At 42.8% G+C, this 25,707-nt stretch overlaps 1 protein-coding gene across 1 annotated transcript in view; it reads right to left on the bottom strand.

Annotated features, from left to right (window-relative positions):
- Positions 1–25,707, bottom strand: part of ADCY2 (adenylate cyclase 2) — a 1,382,785-nt gene that overhangs the window by 280,291 nt on the left and 1,076,787 nt on the right. Inside the window, exon 17 of the mRNA XM_088442287.1 lies at positions 20,469–20,588. Within this exon, the coding sequence (XP_088298413.1) occupies positions 20,469–20,588 (120 nt within the window). The remainder of the gene's footprint in view (positions 1–20,468; positions 20,589–25,707) is intronic.

Below are 25,707 nucleotides of genomic sequence, written 5' to 3' on the forward strand. Positions count from 1 at the left end.
AGAGACATCATGATGCCATATGACGTCTCTCCCATAATGCAGAGTGGCCCGGCCCGGGAGGACAGACGAGGAGCAGATGGTGGCGGCAGGAGCGCGGATTCAGGTAAGTGTTTTTTTGTATTTTGTTTTTTATTTTGTGTGTTTACTGGAGGGGGGGGTCTGGCACTACTGGGGGCACTACAAAGGGGGGGACTACTACTACTGGGGACACTACAAGGGGGAGGGGACTACTACAACTGGGGACTACTACTACTGGGGGCACTATAAGGGGACTACTACTACCACTGGGGGCCCTACAAGGAGGGTGGGGACTACTACTACTGGGTACACTACAAGGGGGGGACTACTACTACTACTGGGGACACTACAAGGGGGGACTACTACTGGGGGCACTAAAGGGGGGGACTACTACTACTGGGGGCACTACAAGGGGGGACTACTACTAATGGGGTCACTACAAAGGGGGGGACTACTACTACTGGGGGCACTGCAAAGGGGGGGACTACTACTACTGGGGGCACTACAAAGGGGGGGACTACTACTACTGGGGGCACTACAAGGGGGGGGACTACTACTGGGGGCACTACTGGAGGCCTGCATAAGGGTGTTCTCTCATGTGGCACACGGGGGCACTGCATATGGGCACTACGACAGGGGGCTGCCCTAATCTTTATTTTTACCTTACATTAATCCCATATGGACCCGCCTCCTCCCTGGAACACTTGAGGGGGGGGCGCCGTAGCACGCATATTCTTCGGACACCCTGGCTACACGCTACTCCTCTGCCAGGGCCGCCTGCATGCATTTGCCCCCCAGGCTAAAAGTTACCAGCCAGCCCCTGCCCATACACCTCAAAAGTTCTAAGGACAGGGTAGGTTCCTCTCCCCAATGATGTGGCCTCTTTTTGATGACAATAGATCACCACACAAAACACCCTCCACTACAGAAAGTGTTAAGCTTTCCAGAGATGCTGGAGGTTATCATGTCCAGATCTCCTGATCCTGGCTCAAATAAATGTAATGGTATCTTCATTTGATGCAGTAGGTTGTATAGATGTCAAAATGGTATTTTGTGAGCTTGTGATGCTTGTAATAGAATAATGAATCTGCAGACTGCCAGTTGAATCTGTGCTTCTAGCTACTTCTTACGACATTTTCTGGGCATGCCGAGCTCAGTGGCTACGTCCTTGGATACAGATTCACTGGACCTGGCAGCACAAAAACACTGGCCACCTGAGTAACCTGAGGGTTTCACAGAAGACCAATGTTCACTCATATGATCCGATGCTAAGTTTTGGACACAGCAACAGACCTCAAAAACATGCAGTGAGCACCTTTCAACTCCCGACACCCCCTGATCCTTTTATATATTTTCGCACAGGAGTTGCATCCAAAGACGCAACTGCTGTGTGAACTGCGTCCATCTCAGTCTGAATCAGGCCCTATTATCTTTAGGAAGTTGTAGTTTTCCTTTGCACTTTTAATGTTAGTATAAGTGGGTATAGATGCAGCTTGCAGTCTCTTTGTGTATCTGGCTCATCACCACATGTGAACATTTATAGTGTCCCCTAAAGCAGAGTACACACTATATGATATATTGTCATATAGATCGTCCAAGATGTAATGGAACGACCATTGTATAGTGTGTACCCTGGAAACCACTCATCAAATGAGAAGATGCAACGGACTATGTAACCATATCCAATGGATCGCACAGTGTGTACAACAATGCAATATATTGTTACATTGCATCGTTGTATCGCTGGGTCACACCATAGGTCAGGTGTATACCCAGCTTTAGGGCCGTATTCAATTAGACCCGAAAAGTCCGAATAGTATCGCGGATGATGTCATTCGCCAGGCGGAAACATTTTGCTGTATTCAATTGCAAAGTCTTTTCGCGTACGCGGAAAGTCAATCCAATGTAATAGGCGAAAAAGTTTCGCTTATGAATACCCAACAAAAAAAAGTGCTATCTGCAGCAAAAAAAGCCCCCCCCCCAAAAAACGAGGAACACCCCAAAAAAACACTTTGAAAATGGGGTGAAAAAGTACAAAGTGGGGGTACAAATGCAAAACTTATCGAAATTGACTTTTGGGGGGATCTACAAGTATGGGGGAGGTGTTTTTTTTATTGTAGGTGTTTGCTGAAGGTGCGTTTTTTGCAACACTTAAAACCTCACTTTTGCGATTTTTAACTTTGCTTGCACCCATTTTCAAGTACCCTAAGTTTGACAGAAATACTTATTTTCACCAAAAAAACCTGCGTAATGCTATTCTTCACCACTTCTGCAAAGCCGCAATTTAGGAGCAATTGATAGCACTCAAATACCCCAAATAGCTTCAGTAGGGCTAATCGGGGGCATCTACTTTGATCCCCAATGTTAGTGCATCTTTTGGGGGGTGTCAGGCTGATTTCCCCAATTCTGCCAACACTTTTTGCCTGTTAGTATTTAGCAGGGACGCGTTTTCACGTCCTTTGGAATTAAATACGGTGAATAGTGGGGATGCGCACGATAAGTTTCCGCATCTAATACACGCGAAGTAGGCGAAAAGTGCGGCATGCAAAAAAGTATCGCGGGTGCGAAACTAATTGAATATGGCCCTTAGTGTGAAAAGAGTCCTCTAGGAACAGGACTAAGAGGGATAAAAGTCTCAATACCGACATCCGAATCCCGACAAACAACTTAAGATATGCATCGAAATACTGATGCCTATCTTAATACCGACACTGGAAGCTGAAGGATGCCAGCCCGAACGAGGCAAGTCCGGGGCACCCTTAGTGTTAGTCATGGGGAAGAGGGTTAGATTTAGGGAGCGTAGCAGGGTTAGGTTTTTTTGGGGGGAGGTTAGGGTTAGGCACCCTTAGGGGGGAGAGTTAGCGTTAGGCACCCCTGAGGGGAGGTTAGGACGAGGCACCCCATAGGAGGGTTAGGTTTAGGGTTCAGTAAGGGGGGTTAGGGTTAGGCACCCCCGGGAGGAGGTTAGGGTTAGGCACTAGTGGGGGAGGTTAGGGTTGGGCACCACTAAGGGAGGGTTAGGAGGGGGAGAGGGGTAGGGGTAGGGCTTTGGGGTATTCAGCCACCGGGACTTCATACCCATTCCGGCTCAGCTACGTAAAGTATGTAAGAAGATTTGCACCCGTCAAATCTCCACTGCCTTACTTATCCCAGTGTTCTCATTCAAAAGGTTTCCTTAATCAAAGGGCAGATGCTACATAATAATACAGTTAATTCACTATTATATACACACACACTGATATTTCCGGGCAATTATTCATGGTGAATAATCATATCATTATTAATGTAGAATATATATGATGATATTTTCTCCTAGCTAGACACTGATTTTCATATTGGGTATCCACACTTTGAGCAAAATGTCCATCTACATTACCATTCAAAAATTTGGAGTCACTTAGAAATGTTCTTATTTTTGAAAGAAAATCACTGTTTTTTTTCAATGAAGATAACATTAAATTAATCAGAAATACACTCTATACATTGTTAATGTGGTAACTGACTATACTAGATGCAAACGTCTGTTTTTTAAAGAAATATCTACATAGGTGTATAGAGGCCCATTGCCAGCAATCATCACTCCAGTGTTCTAATGGTACATTGTGTTGGCTAAGCGCATTAGAAGACTAATGGATGATTAGAAAACCCTTGAAAACCCTTGTGCAATTATGTTAGCACAGCTGAAAACGGTTTGCTCATTAGAGGAACTATAAAAGTGGCCTTCCTTTGAGCTATTTGAGTATCTGGAGCATTACATTTGTGGGTTCGATTATACTCTCCAAATGGCCAGAAAAAGAGAACTTTCATGTGAACCTCGACAGTCTATTCTTGTTCTTAGAAATGAAGGCAATTCCATATGAGAAATTTCCAAGAAACTGAACATTTCCTACAATGGTGTGTACTACTCCCTTCAGAGAACAGCACAGAGTAGAAAGAGAAGTGGGAGGCCCCAGTGCACAACTGTGCAAGAAGACATTAGAGTCTCTAGTTTGAGAAACAGATGCCTCACAAGTCCTCAACTGGCAGCTTCATTAAATGGTACCTGCAAAATGCCAGTGTCAATGTCTACAGTGAAGAGGCGACTCTGGGATGAGTGGCAAAGAAAAAGCCATATCTGAGACTGGCCAATAAAAGAAAATGATTAATATTGGCAAAAGAACATAGACATTGCACAGAGGAAGATTTGAAAAAAGTGTTATGGACAGACAAATCCAAGTTTGAGGTATTTGGATCACACAGAAGAACATTTGTGAGATGCAGAACAAGTGAAAAGATGCTGGAAGAGTGCCTGACGCCATCTGACAAGCATGGTGGAGGTAATGTGATGGTCTGGGGCTGCTTTGGTGCTGGTAAAGTGGGAGATTTGTACAAGGTAAAAGGGATTTTGAATAAGGAAGTGTCACAGTGCACCAGACTTTGGGGTGCACTTACCGGGTCCGGCGACATTGGTCTGTCAGGCAGCGGACGAGGAGTCCAGGGCGCCTGCTGCCAATTCTTCCAGCTCCCCCCAGCGGCTGTGACAGGCATGCACCGTCCTGTTCTAGATTTAAAGGGGCAGGCATGCCAAACGCCATTACGTTTGGCGTTTTATTTCAAGTCCTCCCTATAAGAGGGAGTCTCTGGCAGCAAATAGGTGCCAGAGTATAGGCTCATTTCCCATACTCCAACGTTCCTGTGAATTCCATGACCTGTTTCTGACCTTGGCAACCAATCTGCGGGATAGTATGCTGTGCAGTTTTGAACCCTTGCTTCAGAGTTGGGGTGGAACAATGAAGCCTTGGTTGTCGCATTTATGCCGGGACTGCCGGATCAAATTAAAGATGTCCTTACATCTAGGGAGTTGCCAACTTCCTTGGACAACTTGATCTACTTGTGAATCCGAGTAGACCTTCGCCACAAAGAGAGGTCATGAGAAAGGGAACAGTCTCGTCGATTCACTTTTAAGCTGCATGATTCATGTCACCTACTGAGTCTCCAGAAGAACCCATGCAGATTGGGAATTCTTGCCTCCATGCTACAGAAATAGAAAGGAGGTTCAAAAATAAGCTTTGTTTGTACTGTGGTGAATCAGGCCATCTTCTCTCTGGCTGTCCAAAGCGTCCGAGAAATGAGAAGGCCTAAACGATTGAGGGGTGGTCAGATTAGGTGCATTGAAATACACCCCAAAAAACAAAGTTACTTCTCAGTATTCCATCAACGTAACCCTGGCCATGGGAAACTCCTTTGAAGTAGTCAAGGCCTTTTTAGATTCGGGTGCCGATGGCAATTTCATTAGGGCAAAAAAGGTCCAAGAGTTGGGTATTGCTAGTATGCCTCTGGAAAAACCCCTTTGCATCATCAGAGTGGATGGGAACAATCTTCCTACAGCTACTATTCACTCACAGATGACGGAAGTCACCATGCAAATAGGAGCTCTTCATTGAGAGTTGATAACATTCTACATTCTTCCATCAGTCGAGAATCCAGTCATTCTAGGTCTCCCCTGGTTCCGCCAGCATGCTCCTGTTTTAGATTGGAATGAACCTCAAATATTGTTGTGGGTTTCTAAATGTCATGGGTTCTGTTTATCATCGGTTAAGCAGCCTCACCGTGCCATTTGCAGCTCAGTCGTCTCTCCAGAAGACCAACTTCCAGTTCCTTATCAATCCTTTAGAGACGTGTTCAGTAAAAAAGCAGCAGAGACGCTACCCTCTCACCGAGAATGGGATTGTGCTATAGACTTACTGCCTGGGAAGGTACCTCCCCGTGGAAGAATTTTTCCTCTTTCGCTTCCTGAGTCCCAGGTGGTGACCGAATACGTGAAGGAAAATCTGGAGTGAGGGTTTATCAGGGAGTCTAAAGTACCCACTGGAGCTGGTTTGTTCTTCATTAAGAAGAAAGATGGATGTTTGAGGCCATACATCGACTACCGGGGCCTGAATGCAATCACCATTAAGGACCGGTATCTCCTACCACTGATTTCTGAACTTTTTGATCGGATAAAAGGGGCAAAGATCTTTACCAAACTGGATCTCCGTGGGGCATACAACCTAATCAGAATCCGGTCTGGGGACAAATAGAAGATTGTGTTTAATACTCGTGATGGCCACTACGAGTACTTAGTCATGCCGTTTGGATTAAGCAGTGCTCCAGCTGTTTTCCAAAAGTACATTAACTACATCTTCCAGGATCTGTTAAACAAGTACGTGGTGGTATTCTGATATTTTCAGAGGATATTGCAAGTCACCGTCAACACATGTGTGAAGTGCTGTCATGACTCCGGGCTCATCAGTTTTTTAGCAAGCTTGAGAAATGCTCCTTCGAGCAAAAGGAACTAACATTTTTAGGATACATCATTTTAGGTTCCTGCCTTAGAATGGATCCAGAAAAGCTTGCCGCCATTGTAAACTGGCCTCGTCCAGTCGGATTGAAGGCTATACAACACTTCCTGGGGTTTTGCAATTTCTATCGCCAGTTAAATCAGGAACTATTCATCCATCACAGCCCCCATCACTGCTCTTACCAAAAAGGGTCAAGACACTCGTGTATGGTTGTCTGAGGCAGAGGAAGCATGCACCCAATTGAAACATTGTTTCCTTTCAGCACCTATTCTGAGGCAACCTAATTGTGATTTACCTTTTATTTTTGGAGGTGGACGCTTCCAGTCACAGAAGGATAGGGAAAACAAGTGGTACTCCTGTGGGTTTTTCTCACGAAAGTTCTCTGCGCCAGAAAGGAACTACGCGGTTGGAGATAAGGAACTACTGGCCATCAAGTTGGCTCTTCAGGAATGGCGATACTTGTTGGAGGGAGCTAAATTTCCAGTGACAGTATATACTGATCATAAGAACTTGACGTATCTCAAGATGGCCCATTGTTTAAATTACTGCCAGTCTAGGTGGTCGTTATTATTTGACCGGTTTAATCTTGTTTACCTATCGAGCGGGTAATAAGGATGTGAAGGCCGAGCATTCAGTTCTGATGAGATGGAGGAATTAAAGGAGGACAAGTCCATTCTAAATCCTGCTTGCTTCATGGCTGTTACCAACAAGGTCAAGATTCCACCAGGGAAGACATTTGTAGCACCTGAATCCCGATCCAAGTTGCTGCAATGGGCACATTCTTCACAATTTAGTGGGCATGCAGGAGTCAATAGAACTCTGGAATTAATTCTCAGGGGGTATTGGTGGCCAGCAGTTCATCAAGATGTTAAGGATTTTGTGGCAGCCTGTCAAATTTGTGCTCAGCACAAGATTCCTCCGCACTCTCCACCTGGTCCTCTGTTGCCACTACCAGTGCCTGATTGTCCTTGGACTCACATTTCCATGGACTTCGTGACAGATCTACCTTCATGCCTAGGGTTCAATACTATCCTGGTGGTGGTGGACAGATTCTTCAAGGCTGCTCACTTTGTGCCATTAATTTAAAAGGGCTACCCTCAGCATCTAAGTTAGCAGAAGTATTTATTGAGGAAATCTTTAGATTGCATGGGTTTTCTAAAGATATTGTTTCTGATCGAGGGGTACAATTTACCTCTAGATTCTGGAGAACTTTATGCAGGTGCTTTGGCATCAAGTTAAACTTCTCTTCGGCCTACCATCCACAGAGCAATGGCCAGACGGAACGAATAAACCAAGAATTAGAGAACTTTATTTGAATGTATGTTTCTGCCAATCAAGATGACTGGGTTTCTCTGCTGCCTTGGGCTGAGTTTGCTCACAACAATTTGTATCATGAAGCATCAGGACATTCCCCATTTTTTTACTCAGTATGGTCTGCACTATTACCCGAGTTACTAGGCCTGCAGTCAGTACCACTTCCAGCTGAGCGTGGTACAGTGAATCGGTTTTGTAATATCTAGAAGGAGGTAAAAAAGAATTTATGCAAAGCCTCTTCAAGGTATAAACTTTTTGCAGACTGGAAAAGGAGGCGGGGGCCGTTGTTAAATCCTGGTGATAAAGTCTGGCTGTCAACCAAGCATCTGAGATTAAAAGTTCCCACTATGAAGTTTGTTCCCAGGTACAGCGGTCCTTTCCAGATTTCATGTATGCCTTCTAAAACCCCTGGTGCTTAATCTTTTCTCAGTGCCTCGCAGTTCCCCTTCAGCAATTTCAGTGGACCATCATGAGGAGTATGACGTAAAACAGATCTTAGACTCCAGACTGTCGAGGGGATCTGTTCAGTTGATCGGAAGAGGTATGGTCCTGAGGAACGTTGTTGGGGCAAGGCTTCAGACATTCATGCACCTCAATTACTTCAGAAATTCCATCAGAAGTTTCCTGATAAACCATTTGTGGGGTGTTCGGTGCCCACCCCTAGAGGAGGGGTTAATGTCACAGTGTGCCGGACTCCGGGGTGCACTTACCGGGTCCGGCGACACTGGTCTGTCAGGCTGCGGGCAAGGAGTCCAGGGCATTCACTGCCGATGATTCCAGCTGCCTCCAGCAGCTGTGACAGGTGGCTGCGGCTCTCCGAGTGCATGCAACATCCTGTTCTAGAGTTTAAAGGGGCAGCACATAGGTGCCAGAGTATAGGCTCATTTCCCATACTCCAGTGTTCCTGTGAAATTCTGTGACTTGTTTCTGACCTTGGCTCCGTTTTATGACCCTGATTTTGCCTGGTACAGCATCTGATATCTGGTTTTGACTTCGGCTATTCCCTGTGACCTGTTTACACCTGCTCCCTGGTACCATCTAGTCCATTTGGATCTGACCTGGCCTGTCGACTAAGCAATATGTCTCCTCCACTGCATCCAGAGTTTACCAGCACCTGTATAAGGGAACCTATCCTGAGGGCCACGACCTGTGTGTCGGAAGCAACAAAGTCCGCACCTTCTTGCAAGGGTCCCTGGTGAATACAGCCAGCACATTAGACTCCGCACCTCAGGCATAGGTCTAGCCAACTCCCTAAATATGAGCCGCATCCATAATCCATCTGAGAGTTGTGACAGGAAGGCTATCACTCCATTTTGCAATGCCATACCTGTGGACAGCACTTGATTGGAGCCAATTTCCTCCTCCAACAGGACAATGACCCAAAGCACACCTCCAAATTATGCAAGAACTATTTAGGGAAGAAGCAGGCAGCTGGTATTCTGTCTGTAATGGAGTGGCCAGTGCAGTCACCAGGTCTCAACCCCATTGAGCTGTTGTGGGAGCAGCTTGACCATATGGTACGGAAAAAGTGCCCATCAGGCCAATCCTACTTGTGGGAGTTGCTTCAGAAAGCGTGGGGTGAAATTTCTTCAGATTACCTCAACAAATGAACAGCTAGAATGCCAAAGGTCTGCAATGCTGTAATTGCTGCAAAAAGAGCATTCTTTGACGAAAGCAAAGTTTGAAGGACAAAATTATTATTTCTAAATAAAAATCATTATTTCTAACCTTGCCAATGTCTTGACTTTACGTTCTATTCATTTTGCAACTCATTTGATAAATAAAAGTCAGTTTTCATGTAAAACACGAAATTGTCTGGGTGACCCCAAACTTTTGAATGATAGTGTATATATATAGCATAAAATAAAGTCCCCAGTAGACATTTTACTTTGGGTTAATCTCAAGAACCACTGGACGGATTTTGATGCAGTTTTCACTATTTTATAGAGCATTTGTTGAGGAAGGTTTAGGTGTATGGAACATTAATGTATGACAAAAGGGATTCGAGCAGTGACGATTTTAGTAAAGCAAGTCAATTAATAAACTACCCCTGGAAGGTGTCTTTTTGTTTGTTCTGTTTAATCTCAAGAACTACTAAACGGATTTTGATACAGTTTTCACTATTCTATAGAGCATTTGTTGAGGGAGGTTTAGGTGTATGATACATATCAAAAGGAAGCCAAGCAGTGGCGATTTTAGTGAAGCAAATCCAAGCACTTTCTTGACTTAAGCTGCCTAAACCATTTAAAGGGGTTGGGTATGAAATACTGATGGCTGGATGGCCGGTTCAAATCCCGACAGCGGCATACCAATACATGAAGATCCTGACAGCGGTGATAAATATGCTATCCCTACCCCTCTCCCACCCCTAACCCTCCCTTAGTGGTGCCTAACCCTAATCTACCCCCCTGGTGCCTAACCCTAACTCTCCCTGAGGGGTGTCTAACTTAAGTCCCCCCGGTTTTGCATAAACCTAACCCTCCCCACCCCCCCGTGGTTAAGAGCTTCGTTCGTGATGCCTTTTGGGATTTTCGGCGTCAGGCTAAAAGTAGGTGTCGGGATTTCAACGCCTATCTTTAGTCCGGGGTCAGGCATCCATGTAGGGATTCTAACAACCAGCATTCCGGCCGCCGGTAATATGACTACATCCCCGTTAAAGATATATCACAACAATGAACTTTATTTTATACCATGTAGAGATTAATACGTATTATCTGGTTTCTTCAGAAAAATTTATGTAAGCCCAGTGTAGCGCTGACCGGATGGAGTTCGGTCAGCGCTACACACTGGCAAACACACAGCCGCCGGAGCCGGCAGCTGTGTGTTTGGTGTAATCAGCAGCCGCTGAGAGTCTGTCAGACTCTCAGTGGCTGCTGCTGCTCCCACTGCGGGAGCCATCTTCTGGCTCCCGCAGTGGGTGATGGGAGACACGTCGTCATGACGACGTCTCTCCCATGCAAAGCGGCCGGAGGAGCGGACAGCGGTGGGACCAGGAGCGGGAGTTCAGGTAAGTGATTTTTTTTTTTTATTCTTGTCACGTCTCTCTCTACTGGGGGGTGGGGACTACAGGGGGCACTACCAGGGGGCGATTACTGCAGGGGGCACTAAAAGGGGTATTACCACTGGGGGAACTACCAGGGGGGGATTACTACAGGGGGCACTACCAGGGGAGAATTACTACAGGGGGGGAATACTACAGGGGGCACTAAAAGGGGGGATTACCACTGGGGGAACTACCAGGGGGGGATTACTACAGGGGGCACTACCAGGGGGGATTACCACTGGGGGAACTACCAGGGGAGGATTACTACAGGGACTACAGGGGGCACTACCAGTGGGGGATTACTACAGGGGGCACTAAAAGGGGGGATTACCACTGGGGGTACTACCAGGGGGGGATTACTACTGGAGGCACTGAAAGGGGGGATTACCACTGGGGGCACTACCAGGAGGGATTACTACTGGGGGCACAACCAGGGGGAATTACTACTGGGGGCACTACCAGCTCCTGCCATTTCCCACACTAGGCTTATACTCGAGTCAATAAGTTTTCCCAGTTTTTTGTGGTAAAAGTAGGTACCTCGGCTTATATTCGGGTCGGCTTATACTCGAGTATATACGGTATGTGAAAAATTATCCTTTATTTACAAACGAGTCCAATTCCTGGTAAGAGTCTGCTTTGGCATGACAATAAATAAAGTTCAGGGATAAATACTTAACATGGCTGCAGTTGACCTAAGTGGAAACTGTTTTTCTCATGGACAACTTTATGTTGTCCTTTTGCATGTCAAGTCAAGCTACTGTAAACCTTTTCATGTTGACGTCAGGAGGTAAAACAAATAATGTAGTCTACAAGGCAATCTTATAAGACTTCGGTTAAAAAGACTGTTGCCGTAAATTAAAAATCTACTCCCGTGTGAAGCCGAGGTTGGTAACTACTGTAGTTAGAAATATAATGTTTATTTTAGAATTTATACTATAGAAATTAAATTACTGCATTGTAATGTAACAGATATATATATATTTAATAATTTAAAAAAAATGGTCTTAGTGTTTAAAGTTGCACATCAATTCATTTTGCGGCCAGAACTTGTATTTTATAGCAGTGTACATGGTCCAGAGGTGAGAGCATCACAGCCGCATCTCCATTAAGTACTGAAAGGGTGCAACTGTGCGGCAATGGAGTCTATATTTAGTGGGGGCATGTCAAGGACAAGTCGAAGCAAATGTGGGCTATGCAGAGTTGGATGTTTGCAGACATCCAGCTGCATTCAGATTGATCTCTTCCAACAAGGAAAAGGCTGCTGCAAATGCACACTGACACTGACTGGCTATGGAATCCAGCATACAGTTAGGGCAGGTGTGGTCATATAGATGGGTACAATGTGGCAGGGGTAAATGCTGGTGTAATAGTCCAATTTGTGTGCAACTCTGAATCAGCCTAAAAATGTAACTACTTTTAATATATTTGGAAATTATAATTTGTACTCAATCATCCCTGGAATTTGGTGAAACTACACAATCATGATGATCATGATCAGTGTGAAGTACCTAGGTGTTAGATACAATGCATTATTTATTATATGTAGCAATACAATACAATGCAATGCATCAATATAACAGTAAATGGAAGCTTAACAAGTGCTGGATAAATCACCATAACCCTTAGTTCCAACTTTTCCACACCCCTCAGAGGGGACAGCACTCTACACCCCAAAGTCTGACAGAAGTAATTACCACTTAACAAACATAACCTAACTTTATCAAACATAACAGGTATGTTAACCTAACTTCACACAATGCACAACAATCTTATGCTATCCCCATATTATGCCTATACCCATCACCACAATGAATTCGGAAATGTGTCCATAGTTATATCACCCAACTACATGTTATTGCCCAGGCAGCATTTACTCATGGAGATTCCCCCTAAAAATAGCATACTGAATGACCCTACAGTCAGTGATAAGTCCAGGGCCAACAGATGAGGGTTATCACAATCAGCAGCACTAGCTAGCCCTTTTTGATTGATTCACCTCAGAGTTGAAGCAGGGTTTTATGCTGGCCCCGCCCAGAGCCTGTGACATCATGATGTCACACCAGACAGGCTGGCGGCTCCGTCATTAAAAATATGGAGCACTGCCTGGAGCATCCCCTGGAGTGTCCCCTACCCAGTCAGCTCTGAAGCAACACTACTGGCTGCATGGTGTCATTCCAGGCACCCAGCAAGCCAAATGCAGGTTCTTTTGGGTAGCAAAGGTGTTGTCGACAGGGCCTTTCTCATATCCCTAGTTGCAGCTCTGTTTCTCCTCCCTATCTGGCATTATGTTTTTTCTGCTATAGTTCCAACAGCCATGGCTGTTATAATGTAGTGTTGGCATGAGACTTTTTTGGGTAATCATATGATTTCATCCCCCTGATTTTGCAAATGTTAGCAGCACTAGTGCTGACATTTTTTTTGAGGGGGATCAATTTTTGTATCAATTCTTCTTTTTAAACATTCTAACAAGTTGATCATAATATCAGATAATCATCATTCATCTTGCACTAGGGGGAAAACAGCCACAAGTTATATATCACCTGACAGACGTACATGAGGCTGCTTTTATTCCCTACATAGTTTGTAAGTTCCTTTTGCTGCCCACACACTAGGCGATCTGGTCACGATCCGATATCGTGTCTGATTTCTCCCCCAGCAGCTCCCTGGCAGTTGTGGGCATGATTTGGTGTTAAAAGCTATTCAAATTGGCCCACGATCTATCGTGCATCCTAAACTATTCCAGTGCGTCGTGACTGAGATTTTCAGATCTTGCCTGCAGCAGGCAAGATCTGAAGATGCGATGTATGACCAGCGGGTAGCACATAGGCATCTCGATCGTGAGTGGACACTCACAATTAGGACATATTTTACACGATCAGTCATTTCCATGCGTCGGAATTGGTCTGCTCATGTAAAATATCGCCTAGTGTGTGGGCACCATTATTCTATTCTTGGACTATGCTAGCCCACCCATTCTATCTGTCTTTTTCTTTGTAGGTAGTTAAAAGTGTAAGATACACCTTACTCTACATTATTACGCATATGCTACCCCATCTGGAGGGCTTATCAGTTCCTTCTGTCTTCCATAACGCATTTATGCTGATGACACTCAAATTTACCTCTCCTCCCCTGACCTCTTTCATTCTGCATTATGCTTTCTCAAAATGATTATGTCAAAACCAAACTCAATGTATTTCCCCTATGCAGGACCCATCCATCCCACCTCTCTATATCTGTTGATCGCACCATCTTCATTCCTGTTCGCTAAGTACACTGCTTAGGTGTCTTGCTCAACTCTGCCCACTTCCTCACGTCCCACATCTGTATATCACAATCACAATAATGCCACAATAATGCCATAATAGTTCCACAAAAGTTCACCTCAACTTTTCTCACTATGATTGCCACCAAACCTCTCATCTATGCACAAGTCATTTCCTGCCTGCAATACTTCAACCTCCTCCTTTCGGGCCTTCCTCTCACCTACCTATCCCCACTTCCATCTATCCTTAATGCTGCTGCCCATCTCATTTACCTTTCTCACCACTCTGTTGGCCTCACTCCTCTGCCAACTACTTCACTGGCTGCCCATCCACCTGAGTACAGTTCAAACTCCTCACCCTCACATACAAAAAGCGCCCAATCACTCCACCTGCTCCTACATCTCCAACTGCATGTCTGTTCAAATCCCTTCTGCCTTCCACTGACCACTGCCTCACCTCAACTCTGATCACTTCCTCTCATTCACACATCCAAGATTGCTAACCCACTGTTCTGGAACTCACTACCTCATCCTATGAGATGCTCTCCCTTGTACCACATTACTCTACCTACTCTCTTTCTCAGTTCACCCTGTTGGTAACACTCCTCCCTCTTAGAATGTAAGTCTTCATGGACAGGTCCCTCTTTTTTCATTCTCTAGTCCTAGCACTGTCCCTGTCACCAGTGCACTTCTGTTCCCCTATTTCTCATCCCTCACCAGCATCTCTGATCTTGTGTGTTCACCCACTTGTAGGATACAAGATCAGTGAATACTTATGTACTTCCTACTCCCCCTTCCTCATGTGAACTAGCTTTTCATAAGTCTTTCTAAACTACTTCCCCAATACCATTCTCCCTGCATTTGGTTGTATCATTTTGTTAATAGTTAACTTTTGAATTGATGAACAATTGTTATTATAGTCTCTATATGGTCCTGTAGACAACTTGTGGTGCTATATAAATAAAATACACTAATTGGGCATATCAGTGCAAATCGCAAGAGATTATCTTTTGATCCTGTGGTAACTCTGAGCATATGAAAAGTATAGAAATGTCAATTACACTCAGGAAGCAGTGAGGAGCAATTTAGAGCATGTACAAGAAATGACTGATAAAATCATGGGCGTAGGGGAATAATTGCATGTGCAGACCAGATGTAGAAAACTGGCAAATAATGATTTTCTGAAAGCCTTTGCTCCTGTCCGCATATAGATTATTTGGAGACAGTTAGCTTGCATTTCAAAACACTACTCTGGCACCGACCACAGGAGGACATGCAACCAGGAATCTGGGCCCAAAAGATGTGATAGGGCATAGTCAGGCATCTGTTTTTGGCTAAATACAATATTTCTACAGGTACTAGGAGTTACTAAAATTACAGAACTATATATTAAGTTATTGCACTAATTTGATGCAATTTAAGAGCCCATCAGACTAGCTGTTTAAGAGCCATGGAGTTACTAAACACTCACCCATTTCAGGGCAGTTATATTTGAAGTCATGTTACAGATTCATACAAATGCCTCCCTCCTACAAAGAGAAAATTATGTCTGTTTCCTGGATTTAGGTTAGGACTGTCCTCGCATTGAAACTGGGAACATAGAACCAGACAGCCAGTAATCAAGGTGGTTGTTAGGACATTACTCTGGAGGTGTGGCAATTGGCTCTGAGTCAGACTAATTGAAAGACTGCCCCCAGCAAGAATAGGCTGCGTATTATATTCTGCAAGTTTTTCCTTTTTTATTTGAATTGCAATGCATATACTCGTATCATCTGATTATATTGTGACTTTTTTCATTGTTATCATTTTATAACTAATCATTGTACGCCTATTTGTAAATTAAGTGGTTTTTTTATTTGTCTGTTTCATATATGTTCTAGAACCTTAAAGGAAGATTTATCAAAGCTTGGAGAGAGATAAAGTGGAGAGAGCTAAAGTACCAACCAGTCAGCTCCAGTCATTTTTCAAACACAGCCTGTAAACTGACAATTAGGAGCTTATTGGTCAGTACTTTATCTTTCTCCACTGTATTTCTCTCCAAACTTTGGTAAATCTCCCTCTTACTGGACTCTGTACTAAGCCTTGGAGAGAGATAAAGTGGATGGAGATAAAGTACCAACCAATCAGCTCCTAACTGTCATTTTTCAAACACAGCATGTTAAGTGACAGCTAAGAGCTGATTGGTTCATACTTTATCTCCATCCACTTTATCTCTCTCCAAGGCCTAGTACATAGACCCCTAAAGCTGGCCACACATCTAAAGATTATCTGTCCAACCAGCCAACTAGTTGATTGGTTGGAATGAAAATCTGGTAAGGAATACAATCAGCAATTTGCTCCCAAACTCTGGGAAATGGACCAAAACTGTTGTTTGAACAAATAGTTTAGCTCAAACATTTAACAAACTTGTCTGAAAGACCATTTTCATCTGTTTTCTGGCATTTAGGAGCAAATTGCTGATCATCATTTACTCCCATTCCTTACCAGATTTTCATTCCAACCAATCAACAAGTTGGCTGGTTGGATGTAAGTTGGTCTAGTGTGTGGCCAGCTTTAGGCTTTGAAGAAGCTTTGCTTACTTAGGCTACCCTATAGCAATTATAGTATAGATAGTGCTATAAGTATTGGGAGACTGATTTGTGTCGCAGAGATGGCACAATTGCACAGAAGAAATTAGAGACCTGTGGCCTTTTATCAGTAGGTGCCCGGCTTAGAGGGGTGTATCGTGAAACAGGCAGAGTGACTTAATATTATTGTAAGAATAATATTAACCTCAAGCCTCACTACAATACACCAGTACTTGAGGATCTGTGTGTCTGCAATCCTTACCCTATGTAGTACAGGAAAGTGTATTCTGTGGTGTGTGGGCCCTAATAATAATAATAATAATTTGGTATCGGCAGAGTTTCTCCACCGGATATAACTTGGCAGCTATGTTCTGAACTGGATTCTCAGAATCATAAACTATAAAGGCAAGACAAGTTGACATGATATTTAAGTAGTAAATTTACATTATACTTTGTCTGTTACGTCTGTCAATTCTAAATTGCCAATTACATAGAAGCTCAAGCTGGATATCCCACTATAAAATCTTTTAGCAGTTCAAAAAGGAAAATGCTATTCCCCAGGAAATCTACTATCCGACAGAGAAATTATTTAATACACTCAGCTGCATTCTTTAGCAACTTTCTAAAACTAAAATACTGCCATGCTACTTCTACTGAAAAATACAGTTTATTCAACTACCCAAAGCTTCAAAGAATTGTCTAGATTCTGGGGATCAAAACCAAGAGCCCATGACTGAGATATCCCTGGAAGAAGTCAGATACTAATTCCAAATGTACCGTATTTTTTAGGTCCAGAGAAACATAGCTTCATCTTTAAATACAGTATAGCTTATCAGTATCTTTGAAAATTGTGACATTTTTACCATTACTTGAAAAGCATTTTGGAAAATTAACTTTCGGTCCCTGTGTCTCGAAGCATGAGAAGGACAAGCACAGATGGTATAATGGTCAGCATTACTGCCTCACAGCACTCATGTCGTTGGTTCGATTCCCACCATGGCCCTAACTGTGCAGAGTTTGTATATTCTCCCTGTGCTTGCGTGGGTTTCCTCCGGGTACTCCGGTTTCCTCCCACACTCCAAAAATATACTTGTGGTTTAATTGGCTCCCCCCAAAAATTAACCCCAGTGTGTATGTGTGTGCGTGTACATGTGATAGGGAATATAGATTGTAAGCTCCACTGGGGCAGGGACTGATGTGAATGGCCAAATATGCTCTGTAAAGCGATGCGGAATATGTGTGCGCTATATAAATAGCTGGTAATAAATAATAATAATAAATAAGCATTTTGAGGTGTAACTCTGCTTGAAAGTTCAGGTTTCATTTGAGCTGCCAAGATTTGGGCAAAAGTGTTATGTTGTTTGGCCAGTTATTATGCAATGTTTGATCCACAATAACCCGCTTAAGTCTTCACTTTAAGTTGTCACTGTTCACATAGAGCAAATTGGTATCTACTTGCCCCATTAAAAGAACAAACTGACAAGGTAATCACTAATATGATTATAAAACATAAGTGGAAGATAACAAAATAGAACTGTTCAAAAAACCCAATACAAACTTGAATTAAAAACAGTACACAGAAAGGCAGAGGTGAAAAGGTAAACAGGGTTCAAATATACAGACGTCAGAAAAGCAACATTCAAAATGAGGATGCATTCGCATGCTGGATAAAATGAAACTGCAATATGCTTGTCAATCTGGACTGTTAAAGAGGTACAGTATGTCCCAATAAAGATGGGTTACCCCATTCTATTTTTTTAGTTGCATTAAAAACAGCGACCAGAACTGAAAACAGGGTGTTTTATAAAGACTTCTCCAAGCTTATATTGGATGGCCTGATTGATAAAGCTTATCCATTTTCTTTTTATCTGATTAACTGATATTGACAGACAATTGAATAACAGTGCAGGGTTTATATAAAAGTCCTTACTCTGAGTGGTATTTAGTGGCCCATACTCAGTTAAATAGAAAATTAAAGTAAAAGGACAGAAGAAGGTAAATAGTGAATCTTCTCTTAACATCATTATAATATTATATTGTTGACTTCTCATTTGATAATGTTCATCATACGTCCCTATACTCTGTGTAGTTCTGTAAAGTACTGTACAATACAGTACATTCTAGTTGTAGTTACCACAATCAATGCTTCCCAATTTACAGTATGAACACACCTTTCTTTATTTGGTGATTTTAAATGATGATGGACATTTTTCTATTTTCCCATTAGTAACATCTGTGGTAAATACTCCAAGTGTGAGCAGTTGTTATGTTAAGCATGAATAATGCTTTAAAAACCTAGCCTTGATCCTAACACTCTCTCCAACTACCGACCTATCTCTCTCCTCCCTTTTGCCTCCAAACTCCTTGAGCGTATTGTTTACAACCGCCTTACCACCTTTCTTTCCTCCCACTCACTCCTTGACCTTTTTCAGTCTGGCTTCCGTTCTCTCCACTCCACTGAAACTGCCCTAACGAAAGTCAGCAACGACCTCCTTACTGCCAAATCCACTCTCTGCTCATTCTCCTTGACCTCTCTGCTGCTTTCAACACTGTGGACCACCCCCTCCTGCTGCAAATCCTTCACTCCCTTGGTCTATGTGACACTGCCCTCTCCTGGTTGCTCTCTTACCTCTCTGACCGATCCTTCTCTGTCACCTCTCATGACTCCTCTCCCCCCCACAACCTCTTACAGTAGGTGTTCCACAAGGTTCTGTTCTTGGACATCTCCTATTCTCCCTCTATACCTCCTCTCTAGATGAACTCATCAGCTCTTTTGACCTCCATTATCATCTCTTTGCTGATGATACTCAGATCTACCTTTCCTCCCCTGACCTCTCCCCCTCTCTCCTCACTGGTATCTCCAACTGTCTCTCTGATATCTCTTCCTGGATTTCCCAGCGATTTCTTAAACTTAACATGTCTAAGACTGAGCTGATCATCTTCCCACCCTCCCACATAACCTCACTTCCCACTATTTCTTTATCAATTGATGGAAATATTATCTCCTCTAGTCCCAAAGTGCGCTATTTTGGAGTTAATCAGGACTCCTCCCTCTCCTTCAAACCACATATGAAGAACCTCTAAAAGTCCGTCGTTTCCATCTCAAAAATATTTACTGTAACCTCCTACCATTTGGTTTCCCCAACTCCTAACTTTCTCCTCTCCAGTCTGTCCTCAATTCTGCTGCTCAGCTCCTCTTCCTCTCCAAATGCTCTACATCTGCCTCCCTCTCCTACAAGCACTCCACTGGCTCCCCTTCCCTTTCAGAACCCAATTCAAGGTTCTCACACTCGCTTACAAAGCCCTCACCCATTCCTCTCCCATTTATATCTCTGACCTCATCTCCCTTCACTCTCGTGTCCATCCTCTTCATTCAACAAATGCACGCCACCTCTCATGCCAACTGATTACTTCCTCCCACTCCCACCTCCAAGATTTTGCCCGTGCTGCTCTCCACCTTTGGAACTATCTCCCTCTCCCCATCAGACTCTTCACCTCTCTACAATCCTTCAAACGGGCTCTCAAGACCCACTACTTCATCAAAGCCTTGCAGCTCTCATCCTAAGTTGCTGTAACACACCTGTTTGTCTGCCCCTCCTCTTGTAAGCTCTTACAAGCAGGGCCCATTACCCTCTTGTGCTTCTCCTTACTTTACTTTCATGTACTTCTTACTCCCCACTAGGGCACCTAACACTTGGTAGCTTATGCTCTGTTGCTTATTTGGGTGTTATGGTCACTAATATAGCAATGTATATTATCCATGTCCTGCATTGTATTGTATTGTACTGTAAGTCGCTTGTCACCTATTTGTTTATGTACTTTGTAAGGCACTGCGGAACACTTGTGGTGCCCTATAAATAAATGATAACAATAATAATGACAATAATACTTTTTGCAGTACTCATTAATAATGGTAAAATAAGATAAGTCAGAGTTGCACTCACCGGTAAAAAGAAAAAGTTATTTTGTACAAGCCATTTCTTTTCTCCTGTAGACTCAGGTGAACTTGCATTTGACCAGTTGGACATTGAATTTATAGAAATTAAAGTATCATCTAGGAAAAACTGCAAGAAAGTGAGACTTTAGTTAATTATTTAGTTTTTACTTAATTAGCTATTTATTACATCTATAATTTTACTAATATGTAAAGTGCTAAAACAACATAAACATGAAAGGCTTGCTTTACATGCTGCAATATGCTAATATTAAAGGCATATGGAAACAAACTTGTCACCAAAACATTTAATCACTTTACTTCTAACGATGATTGGTATTTACTATCCTATTGTCTCCCATTGGTAAAAACTTATATTCCTTTTACAAGGATTACCAATTTTCACACTTCTTGTCCCCATTCTTGTTGCAACATTTTCTCCCTTGAATCTGCATTTTTTAAATAATTCCCCTAACTCTATTTTTTCTGCCACAACTATCCATTACAAGTTAGTAGATAAATAGTCCACTGTGGGGTTTTTTTCCCTTACAAATTGCAACTATTAGACCATTATTAACAGCTGTCTGTATCTAGCTGTTAGATATCAGTGAATCAATAAATCAGTTTAATATCATCGCAAAACAAATGCATTGTGAGTGAAATGTCATTGTGATTCATACAGAAAATCCATGTATTAAACAATAAATAAAGGAAAGAAACCAGCTAAAAACCATACAATTGTAAATGCAACCTAGAGATCACTGATTGAAAGAAATGTCTCAACCTACTAGTGAGGGTTGTAATACTCCTATAACTGCTTTTCCCAATAAGCAGTTACAGTAGTAGGTAATCAGACTGCATTCAGCAGAAATTGATTTTAACCAACTCTTCCATTGTCTTAAACTTCATTCACTGTAAGTTTTTCTTATATGCCTAACTCTCTTTATTTCCACAATTAACCTAATTTTACCACCATCATAACTAGAAATGTGCGCCGACCCCTGTGTTTTGGTTTTGGATTTGGATCTATCCTGGTTTTGGATCTGGATTGGTTTTGCCAAAACCTCACCTCCGTTTCTTAAGAAATAAAAAAAACAGCTAAAATCACATAAAAATGGGCCTTTCTTTTCGTTCCTACAGTATTAATAACCTCAATAACATTTATTTCCACTCGTTTATAACATTTTTTTCCACTCGTTTCCAATCAATTTTGACCACCTCACAGCTCACAATATTGATTTTTTCATCTAGTTATAGGGCCAAAAGGTTGCATCCAGCTTGCTGGCTCAAAACTGATTGATATAATTATTAATAGAGTTGAGGACTGTGCAAAGATGATGGTTGGGATACCCTTGAGGATTGAAGAATTGATAGTTGGTGCAGCCCTTGGCTGTAAAATTGATAATAAATTAATTAAAAAAAAATTCATTGGTGCAGCCCATGGCTGTAAAATTGATAATAAATTAATTAAAAAACAATTCATTGGGTGTAGCCCATGGCTGAATAATTAATAAAAATAAATTAATTGGTGCAGCCCCTGGCTGTTAAATTGATAATAAATTAATTAAAAAACAATTCATTGGTGCAGCCCATGGCTGTAAAATTTATAATAAATTAATTAAAAAACAATTCATTAGGTGCAGCCCATGGCTGAATAATTAATAAAAATAAATTAATTGGTGCAGCCCCTGGCTGTAAAATTGATAATAAATTAATTAAAAAACAATTCATTGGGTGCAGCCCCTGGCTGTAAAATTGATAATACATTAATTTAAAAATAAATCATTGGTTCCTAAGCCAACCATAACATTAATTTAAAATGTCAGGCAGCAATGCCCCAACCAGCACATAATGGAAAGGAAAAAGGTGCAAGATGGAATAGTCGTTTGATGTAATTGTTGGTAGAGGTCTTCCTTGTGGAATTTGTAATTCATTTTAATGAACATCATCTTTTACACATTTTGAGGAAGTAACCTCCTACGCCGATCACTGACAAGGTTGCCAGCTGCACTGAAAACTCTTTCGGAGTACACACTAGTGGGTGGGAAACTTAAGTAATGCAAAGCCAGTTTGTGTATGGGCCTCCAAATTGCCTCTTTTTCCTGCCTGCACTGAAAGGAACTGTCTGACATGCCTATTAGGATGTTATCTCTGAAATAGTCCTACACCATTCTGTGAATGGAGACCGTATCACACATAGACACGGTAGAAGACATGTCACTAGTAGGCATTTCTCTCAGGCCCAACCAGATGTCATTTTTTTGGTGAACGATCTGCATGACCAGCAGGCATTCTGTAAGGAAAATTGAGTTTTTTCCTGGCAGCTGCAGAAACTGAAGGAGATGATGGCGTTTCACGTGCGGCTGCAGCTGACAATTTTTTTACCAACAGCTCTTTGCACAGTTTTAGATTTGAGTCTGTTGGAAAAAAACTCACAAGGTAGGACTTAAACCTAGGAACCAGAATGGTCGCCAAAATATATTTTTCAGATTTTAATAGATTGATGACTCTTGGATCCTGGTAAAGTGAATCAAGGGCTTGATCCACCAGTCCGACATACTTTGCGCAATTGCTCCATTTTACATCCTCCTTCAGTTTCTCCAGCTGTTTTTGCAAAAGTCTGATGAGGGGAATGACATGACTCAAGCTGGCAGTGTCTGAACTAACTTCATGTGTGGCAAGGTCAAAGGGTTTGAGAACCTTGCACAACACGGAAATTATTCTCCACTGTGCTTGAGTAAGGTGCATTCCCCCTCCACGGCCTATGTCATAGTCCGCTGTATAGCCCTGGATGGCCATTTGCTGTTCCTCCATCTGCTGAAGCATATAGAGGGTAGAATTCCACTGTGTTACTACCTCTTGCTTCAGCTGATGGAAGGGCTAGTTTAACAGTACCTGCTGGTCATGCAATCTTTGACAAGCGGTCGCCGAATGTCTAAAATGTCTGGATATTTTGCAGGCCACCGAGAGCTTCTCCTGTACGACTGTGTTAGTTTTTAAAAAATGTTGCACCACTAAATTAATTGTGTGAGCAAAACATGGGACATGTTAGAATTCGCCCACATGTAATGCTCTCACAATATTGATTGCATTGTCCAAAATCACAAATCCCGAGGTGAGTCCAAGTGGGGTAAGCCATTTAGCAATGATTTCCCTGAGATTTTCTAAGATGTTCTCAGCGGTATGCCTCTTAGTGAAACCAGTTATACAAAGAGTAGCCTGCCTCTGTATCAGCTGTCTTTTGGTAGATGTTGCTGCTGCTATTGCTGTTGTAGGCAATACACCTACCCAGTGGGCTGTCACAGTCATGTAATCCTTAGTTTGCCCTGTCCCACTTGTCCACATATCAGTGGTCAAGTGGACAGTGGGTACAATGGCATTTCTGAGGACATTAATAAGGTTTTTTTTAATGTCCTTGTACAGACTTGGAATTGCTGTTCTAGCAAAGTGGAATCTAGAAGGGATCTGGTAGCGAGGACACAGGACCTTGATTAACTATTGAAAACCCACTGCAGTAATGGTGGATACTGGATGCACATCTAATATCAGCATAGCTGTTATGGCATCAGTAATCTGCTGTGCAAATGGGTGATTGCTGTCATACTTGTTTGTCCTTGCAAATGATTGTTTAACAGTTAATTGTTTTCTGGAGGATACGCTACAAGTAGTCTTCCTCCTGGTCCCCTTCTGGGATGAAGATCCACTCACAGCAACAGCAGCAGCAGCAACAAGCATAGTCATCAAGGATCCTTCTAAGGAATCACGGATAGGAGAGGAGTCAATCATGCTTCGAATACCAACATTGGATGCAGCAGGACTACTCCCAATGACAAATGAGGATATTGATGATGCAGGTGTTGGTGTTGGAGATCAATGGCGCTTGGATCTCCCAGAGCGGGAGTTGATAGGTGACATTGGACTTGTTACGTTTTGAGTTTTGGAACTTGGCGACATATACTTTGAAATTTGATGAATGCGCTCCAAGTGACGTAACAAGGAGGAGGTTCCTAGGTGGTTTATGTCCCTCCCTCTACTCACTCTTGCTTGACAATGGTCACATATGGCTTGATGACTGTTGTCCGGATCGGGGTGGAAATAATTCCACACGTGAGAAGTAGATTTTTTTGTCTTTTGTCCCGGCATGACAACAATGGGCTTTGGCTTTTTCAAACCATGGGCAACAGCTGTTGCCTTACTTACACAAAGGACATCCTCGGCATCAACATCCTCATCACCAACGCCAACATCTTCATCATCAACATCCTCATCATCCTTAGCGCCTTCATCCACCAAAATATCCTCCTCTGCCATGTGCAATTCCACAGAAGCATCCTCAATGACTACTTGTGCAAGATGTTGACTGCCCTTCCCCACATTTACAGAGGGCACACAAATGTTGGAACTTGGAGGATCCTCCAGTACACTTGTATTTAGGTCGGGCTCACACATGGCACTCTCCTCAGGGATTTGTGATTTTGATTTCTCAGGGCACACAGTTTGTTTTTCCGGAGCTGTCTTAACAACTTTCACATATTTAATTGGACCACCACCACTACTACTACAAGCAGAAGGGCTATCAGAATCAGCAGTCTTCATTAAGAAAGGCCAAGGCCTTATCCTTTCCCTGCCACTTAGTGTAGTGAATGGTATATTGCCAATTTTTTGTTATCTTAACGCAAATTTCCTTTCAATTTTTTTCCTTAACTTCAGTAAAACTTGCTTTACCATATCGATAGCATGTCTTAAGTCCTAGGGCATGGGCATTCATAGAGGACGAGGAAGTTGACGGCTTTGCACTGCTGGCGACAGCTACAACATGTGGTTCTTGAACTGGCTCTCCTGTCATGTGACAGCCCTCCATATTTTCTGCTGTCTTGAAGCAGTGTCACAAACACCAAGAGTGTAGCCAAGGTGCAGTTACAAAATATTAGACCAAAAAAATTATCTTTATTTTTTTTCAGGTCCAGAACTTGGGCCCAGAGCACCGATTGATGATGACTGGAGTCGGGCAGCATTAGGTTGCAACTTGCATTGCTGGCTGTATCTGTGCGGTTAAGCCTAACATGCACACACACACACAGACACAGATAAAAAAAAAAGGCAATTTATTTTTATTTTTTTTCAGGTCCAGAACTTGGGCCCAGAGCACCGATTGATGATGACTGGAGTCGGGCAGCATTAGGTTGCAACTTGCATTGCTGGCTGTATCTGTGCGGTTAAGCCTAACATGCGCACACACACAGAGACAG

Source organism: Taudactylus pleione, unplaced genomic scaffold (genome assembly GCF_031769625.1).
Source record: "Taudactylus pleione unplaced genomic scaffold, aTauple2 ptg000309l, whole genome shotgun sequence".
Taxonomy (NCBI): Eukaryota; Metazoa; Chordata; class Amphibia; order Anura; family Myobatrachidae; genus Taudactylus; species Taudactylus pleione.